Source organism: Emys orbicularis, chromosome 3 (assembly GCF_028017835.1).
Source record: "Emys orbicularis isolate rEmyOrb1 chromosome 3, rEmyOrb1.hap1, whole genome shotgun sequence".
Classification (NCBI taxonomy): Eukaryota; Metazoa; Chordata; order Testudines; family Emydidae; genus Emys; species Emys orbicularis.
This window is the reverse complement of record NC_088685.1, coordinates 135,491,320-135,499,377: the sequence shown is the minus strand read 5'-3', so window position 1 is coordinate 135,499,377 and position 8,058 is coordinate 135,491,320. Positions and strand designations below refer to the sequence as shown.

At 44.1% G+C, this 8,058-nt stretch overlaps 1 protein-coding gene across 1 annotated transcript; it reads right to left on the bottom strand.

Moving 5' to 3' along the window:
* Positions 1 to 2,109: 2,109 nt before the first annotated feature.
* MAP10 (microtubule associated protein 10) lies at positions 2,110 to 5,041 on the bottom strand. Its single transcript, XM_065401627.1, has one exon. The coding sequence runs from the start codon at positions 5,039 to 5,041 to the stop codon at positions 2,378 to 2,380; it is 2,664 nt and encodes an 887-aa protein (XP_065257699.1). The 3' UTR covers positions 2,110 to 2,377.
* Positions 5,042 to 8,058: the final 3,017 nt, after the last annotated feature.

Here is an 8,058-nt window from a genome sequence, read left to right as displayed (position 1 = left end):
ATCAGTTTATCTTGCTCAGACTACTAACATACTGTCATTCTGAAGTGTAAAAATTAGGCTGAATCTGTTTAGACTTCTCTCTCTGCAATAGCACAAGACTAATTTTTCCTAGCTGGATTTTATGTGAAGGGTGTGTGTATAAAACATCTCCTTAAATCTGATATTCAATATTCATGTTGGTATATATGTCTCCTCCTCAGTAATAGCCCATTTATTATGAATTTTTCTATCCACTAGTCTCTCACGCTATACTCTGTCTCCCTAATACTTATTTGTGATTGATCCATAAGTGTTACAGAAATTAGCTGAGATGAATGCTCCTACCACAATGTTTACAGATGGAAATTACAGGGAAAATATCTTGGTTTTGAGTTTCAACCTTCCTTTACATGCTACTTTATAAAACTTGAAATGTATAAGTGTCCAAAAGAGTCTGAGATTTGAATGTCACTATTTTTGTTTTTTTTAATAAATATTACTAATTACTGATACATCCATATACTAAAAATAGTGTGGCCAAGAACTCCAGCCATGTACTTCAATGGTTGTTTTGTCCATAAGGATGACACACAATTTTGTCTATCAGTAAAACAATTGAGTTAATGCTATATTCAAATACCATTCGTGTTTAATACACACTGTCAGAGCAACACCAATGAGAGCAGAAAACCAGCCTCTCCATTTCTGGAATTGAGCTGATGAAGTAGAACAATTTTTAAAAGTTATCCCCAGCCACATCTGACTGAAGATTAAAGCTGGATGAATAACTGGTTTTCCAGTTTGGAGGCAGTTCTGGGGGCGGGGGGGGGGGAGGGGGGGAATGGTTCAGGTTTAACCAAATCTGAAACTTTTTGGAATGTGAGTCTCCCACAACCTAGGTGATTGCCCTAACCACTGGACTAAAAATTGAAGGATGAGGGTGGTGACAGCACTAGCACCACCTCATCCTCCTCTTCTAGCCATTTTGACTATTCATGTCAAACTAGCATATAGTTTCTGGTCAACCAAAACTGCATTTTTCGTCAAATAACTATGTCTAAAAATTTTACACAGCTCTACTGTAGTTTACTTTGGGTACAGGAACCATGTTTTCTTGTCTTTGAAACTGGGGTGTTGTAATTTATTCTCAATAATAGGAATTCAATACTTTCATTAGATCATATTCATCATAAAGTGATTTAGGTAGAATAGGGAGGTATTGGCCTACAGGCAAAAAAAATAAATAAAATAAGCAGTAATTGGAAGATGCCTCTGACATTTAGAGAATGGATTTGGGCAGATGCTTAAAATCAGAATTAAGTCAAAAAACAGAAAAAAGGCATAACCATTCAATACTTGGGAAGTGGAAGTCAAGAAAAACAAACTGGAAATGAAATATAAATGTATCAAGGGGTAACTAACCACTGGAGATTACTGAGGGATGTAAATTCTCCATCACTTGGCATCTTTAAATCAAGATGTAATGTCTTTCTAAAATATGTATCTTAATTCAGTGTTTGTCAACCAACGAATCATGAAAGGCAATCAGGAGGGTTGTGAGAACTCTGAATTTATTACAATCTAAAGTAATAAAAATTTCTCTTCCACTCCCCGCCCAAACTTATCTTTCAAGGTCAAATATAGGAGGTCAACCTCCTGAAATACATACAAATTGGCGTATCAACATTTTTTGTTTACTCCTTTATAATAGATGTAAGAGGTCATGAAAATGTATAAGGGGTCCCCCAACTTGAAAAGGTGAGTACTTTAGTTAAACCACAAGTTAATGGGATCAGTGTTAAACACTGGGTGAAATGCTATGGCCTGTGTTAGTCATTATGATAGTCTAGATATGCAAGTCAGACTAGATCATCATCATGATTCCTTCTGGCTTTACAATCTATACTGCTATTGCCTATGACAGGCTGTGTGCATTAAGTAGCAGTTGTATTGCATTTATTTCCTTAAAGTGTAAAGATTGCTTTTGTCAACAAGGTTACATGATTTAAAATATCAGTTTATAAAAATGGTTAGACATAATTTGTACTCATAACTTAACTGCATGGTTGTTTCTTTAGCACTACCATTTTCTTCTGACAAGTCTTTGGATATTCTAGGAAGGCTTACTGCTTCCATTTTCATTTCTACAATTGAAAAGATGGGGTATTTTAAACACTTTTTTGCTTGTCTTTTTCTTTTAAAGCTAGGCTCAGACAATTGAAGTTATGTTGTATACACCAAAGTTACAATCATTGTTTTTATAAAAACAAAAACAGCAATTTATTAAATTCATAAAGCCAATCGTATCTGTTATATATATCCAATTACAAATATCTTAATATTGTTTATAAAAATAAAAAAGTAAACATTTTTTGTTTTGACGAAGAGTGTATATTGATTACATTGTGTATCCAGGAAGCTTGTTTACTACTAGTTCACTGATGTGCTTATATTGATTAGGAATACTCAGTGTCCCAAAGTCGTCATCCTCTTCCTTGTCTGATGTATTGTTTTCCACACCACTAAGTTCAAGATCAGACATGTTGGATGGCAAGTAGGAGCTAACTTGAGATGTCCTCAGTGACTGGCTCTTTTCCAAAGAGGTTTGGCCCTTTACTACACTATTCATATCAGAATTAGTTTGCTTAGTCTTCACCTCAGGGGCCTGGAAAATATTTTGGTCAATTTTGCTATCTTCTTCCTTGATGTGTGGAGCTAACTCCTGCTTATCTAATGAACCTGCAGGAGGAGAGGAGTCACTAATGGATATACTGACAGCCGCACCTGTACTCTGTTTTTTTGCTTTTAAATCATAGGTTCTTTTAAGAGACTGGACTGGAGATGCAGTTGAAGGAACTGGTAGAGGAGATGAAATACTTTCAGTTCTCAGACTTTTTTCAGAAAGTCTGGACTTCTTGGATTCTGAATCCATGTCTGAGCAAGCTTGCTTTGGACTTACCAGTGCAGGCTCTGGGCTGCTATCAAGAGTTTCTGAGCCTCTGCCCGTATCGTCAGCACTGGTGAAATCTTCCGAATAGCCTGTGTTCCCAGGGCTGTCAACAAAGTCATCTGAATACTTGAGTTCAGGGTTACTTTCAAAACTGTTTTTGGGGCCTAATTGATAATCACCTAATGTGGAAGCATTATAGTGATCTATGTCTTTGTCATGAATAAATTGTACTGTTTCCTCATCTACTTTATTTCTCTTTGCAACAGTATCCTGGGTGAAAGCTCTTGGCAGGTGGACTTTCACATCCTTTACTCTGTAAGGGGTTTTAATTGTAGTTCCTTCCAGTGAACAGTTTGTATTCACTTCATACGGATTCTCTTCCTTTGTGCTTTCTTCATGATTGTTCGGCCTATTGTGAGCAGCACGTTTTTGTAGATTAGAAATATCTTCCGTTATAGTGGTAGAGTAATCTTTTTCAACACTACTTTGTATTAAAGTCTCAATATTTTCATGAAGCTGAACATTTTGTTCTAAAATTCCTCCCCTGGCAGGAGGCCTGTAAGACATCAGATGCTGTTCAGCAGTGTTTCTGAATAGTTTTCCTCTGGACAAAGAGCCTTTGCCTTTCTTTTCCCTCAGCATCTCTACTTGCCTTTTTCTATATTGTTCTCTCCTTTCATGAAGTATTAACATATCTGGATTGGTCTGCTGTAATCGTAACCTTAGTGTATTTGTGAGTCCATAAAACAGTTTCTTTCTTGGGGGTGATTTCTCTTTGGTTCCACTCTTCTTTTCAAAACCGTTGTTTCTTGATGCTGCCCCAGTCTTGGTTCCTTTCGCAGCCCCAGTCTCTCGTAAAGAAGACCCACCCAATTTAGAAAACTCCTGCTGACTTCTTTTGAATCTTTCACTGGGGTTAAGAAGTGTTTCCTTATCCTTCCCCGTTGGCCATCTGCTTTTAGCAAGAGGTCTTGAGGGCTTGACGTCGTCTTCTACTTCTCGATATAGCCAGGCCAGCTGGGGGTGAACAGTAGAAGGTCCCAGTTGCAAGGGCTGGTTGTTCAGCAGGGACAGTTCTACCAGCAAAGCATTGATCAGAGGCAGCTCTCTGAGAGCATCTCTGAGCAGCTGGGCACTACCCAGCGACTGGGCCAGGGAACCAGAAGCCTGACCTCGGTCTGGACAAGCTTCCTGCAATGGCACAAGGGGTACACTTGGGATCTGCTCCTGCAGTGCCTGAGGCTGAGCAACTGCCACCCTCTCAGGGGGCCTGGGTGGTGGGGGCTCTGTGGGCAGGTGGCTGTAGTACAAGGGGGGAGGGCAGAAGACGTTTGCTTCTATCTCCAGCTCCCTCACCTCCTCCCCACTTGGCTGACGGGTCTGGCCAGCGGGGGATGAAGCTTGGCCGCTGTGCTCAGGCTCCAGCTCCCCAACCTCTTCCCTGTCCTGCGGCTCCGTCTGGCTGCCCATGGACGTGCAGCGCCTACTACAACCAGACGCCTGCTCCCCCGGGGCCCCCTGCGGCCTGGGCCCGCTCTTGCGCTGGATATCCGGGGGGCTGGGCGGCGGCGCTCCCCCAGCCACCTCCTGCCCCAGGCCCGCAGGCAGGTGCCCCAGCAAGGCCGGCCCCAGGCTGCTGAGGCGGTAGCCCAGGGCCAGCTCCCCAACCCGCTCCCCCATGAGGTCCCGCAGGGGGTAACGGCCCCTGCGGCCCCGGGAGTCGGGCGTCGCCCCGCCCTGCGGCGGCCGCAGCAGCTCCTCGGCCGCCGGGGCCAGGGAGACACAGCAGCTGCCGAGCAGGCGGGCCGGGCCGGGCCCCGGGGGCAGCGCCAGCAGCAGCGCGTAGAGCGGGGCGCGGCGGAGCAGGCCCCGCAGGGGGCCCGGGCCCAGGCGGAAGAGGCAGGACTTGCCCCGGCCGAAGGGGACGAGCCGCCCCGGCGGGCAGCCCGGCTCGGGCGGGTGCACCAGCAGGGTGGGGAAGTCCAGCAGCCGCAGCGCCACGGCCGGGCGCAGGGGCCCTCGTGGGGGCAGCAGCCGCGGCTCCACCCGCACCCACTCCACCAGCAGCTCCAGCGAGAAGAGGCCCTCGCGCGCGCCGCCCTCCTCCTCCATCACCCAGCGTCAGGGAGGGCAACAGCAGCGCGCGGGGGTCTCCGCGCCGCCGCGGTCAGGTCAGGATCTCGCGAGAATTGTTGGTGGGGGCGAAGTGGGATGGGGTTGGTGAAGTCTCGAGGGGATAAATTAAGTTCTCGCGAGAGGAGCGTGGCGGCTCACGGATTGCGTATGGGAGCTGCACAGGAAGTTAACGCGACAAAATCTGTCAGCAACCGGAAGATCTCGCAAAGCCCCTTGGGAGTTGTAGTCTCGGCCCTAGTGCTGGAGCCGGGGAAACCTCCTAGTGGTGACGCTGCAGCACCCTCCTGCCCGTCACCTGCGGCTGTTCGCCTGGCTGCTGCTGACCCCGGAACTAGGGCTGCAGGGACGGGCAAGCAATACGGGGCGGGGCTGGGGCTTATGGGGCTTAGGCCCCAGACCTCCAGGGGGTAGCACTAGCCCAGGAGTGACATGTGTCCATCCACTGTCACTGCACGTGCTCCAGGGGCTCCCTCATCCCTGCCTCCCTGTGTGCTGCCTGGGCCTAACAGTGCGGGAGGAACCTGACCGAGTGACTTGGTGGGATGCCCGCCATTCAGATACGGGATTCGCAAAACTGTGTTTGGCATTCCTGAGGAATAAAAGTTATTGTATCAGCTGTAAATGCCATCTGTTCATTTTTAATACGTTCCTCCCTGTAGTGTCAGAGCGCCATGCACACCCATTGAAAAATACCAGACCTAATTCAATTCTCATGCTCATTTAAATTAGGAGAAACTGTAAATTACTTGAGCTGTACCAACATAAAAACTGATGTGAGATAAGAATCAAGCTCAGCATCTTATAGCCAGAGCATTATGTGCCTTTGAACCTTTCTTATCTCCCTCTTCCATTTTAAATCAGTTTCATTGCCACTGATAGAAAAAAATGCTATCAGTGAGGCGCTTACTTTTTGAAGACTATTTTGTTCAATTAAAATCACTGTAAAATAATATGACCTAGATTGATGGCATTCAATTAAAGTTACAGAATACTCTTAGCATTTACCAGCAGGGAGCTAGCTAACGGAAGAGAAAACTAATTCCTCCCTTCCTTTGTTCTGTTCTATTCCTTCCTTTCTCCTTCCTTTGCCAACAATCACAATCATCCCTCTTTTTTAAAAAAAAAAAAAGGAAAATGTGAGGCAGGATACTGACCATCCACTTAGCCAGCACTGAAGGCTAGAATCACCATGCTTTCAGAATCCAACTCTTAATTTTCAGCCAAATACATTTTGTCTTCATTAGGTATTTTGCCTGAGTAAAGAGTTATGGATATGATCCTTTATTTGTGACCGGGATTGAAAGGGAAACACTTAATGGGCAACAAGAAATCTGCAGTTCAACTCTGCTAGTACTCAGTTAATGCCATTGAATAGGCATTATCTTTGAGACAAAACAAAGTGGCAATCTGTCCCCCTCTTTAAATGAGTTGGAGGAAATAAAAATACTTAGCAATTTACAAACAACCCTCAGAATACCCCAGGGGGGTACATGGGTAGGGATCTGCATTTTACACATGGGCAAACTGACACTGAGGTTCTAGTCCTAAATTTCAAGGTTAGTGGAGACTTCTGAAAATGCCCAACCTGAGAATCTAGGGCCAAATTAATCCTTGGTGTAACTCCATCAAAGTTAGTAGTTAAACCATGGATGAATTTTCCATCTGTTGCCTGATTTTCAGATGCTGAGCACCCACAGCTTCCACTGATTTCACTGAGAGTTGCAGGTGTCCAACACCTCTGAAAATCAGTCCCAATGTGTCTCAGGATGGAACCCAAATATGGAAGCACACAAAATTAGTGGATACTTCTGAAAATGTGACTTGGCCAAGATCAGACTCTGAAGCAGTAGTAAAACAAGGATTAGAACAGCAAAGGATTTTTTAATGGCTCCCAGTCCCACAATCAGTTGACAGGAACATGCTGCCTCCCTTGAAATCCATATGAAAAAGATTGCTGTAGTAGTTACAACAATTTGGGGGGGAAATGATAAACTTCTGTCCCATGCATCATGATTTCTAATGAGCAACATCACAGGAAGACTTATGATGCTATTTGTTTCAGGTACTAAGACAGAAGCATTCTGCAAAGAGCTATTTAAGAAAAAATCATACAGCAGGGAGGCTGGATTCTAGAATCCAGCAGTAGCTGTAAATGAAACTACATGGGTAACAGGCAGTGTTTTACATTTTTTTCCCATTCAAGTGGATGCAAATAGTTCAAGTAAGATATGGCCAAATCAGATGACAAACAGAACTACATAAGAAACAAAACCACACTTTTTTTTCAGTCTGAATTATTTTTTCCCCCTCTAAAATTAGCACTTTCATTCATCAGTTTCTTTCTTAGGCATCTCAGATTGCTAGATTTGACTTCAAATAGATGAATTTTGGGAGAGTAGTGAAAAAAATCCAGACTTGCTAGTTAGACTTACATTTAGTATTTGGATGTAGGTTCTTTCAAATCCTGAAGAAAGACAGTTGTGGATTCCAGTTAAGAGCTGCTCCCTTAGCAATGCCAAATCCATGTTCTGGAAGGAGAAAGGCAACCAAATAATATGTCATGTTAGGGTGGTAATTCTAGCTTCAGCCTGCAGTGCTGGCTAAGTGGAAGATCAGTGTCTTGTCTCATCCATTAGGCAGCTTCATATCTTCTGACTGGAGTAGTCTATCAGTTCTCCCTTTTTGTAGCTGGTCCGCATTTCTTAGTGGGTCTTTAATTCTTTCTGAGAAGTGGTTGGGGAAATTATCGTTGGAAACTTTCACTTAACTTTTGTTGCAGTGTGAGTTATTAACCCTTCTTTCCCAGGAATCACACCATAGAGAACTGGCTCTAGAAACTCATCAGCTTTTGGTTTAAAGGATACAAGAAAAGTGTTAAAGGTCCCCTTCAGAGAGAGCAATGTTTTTAAGTCTTTAGATTTATTGACCACCCTGCAAGTGATTGACTCTTTGGTCAGACACCACTTTATGAATGAAGAGGTCTAACATTTGGA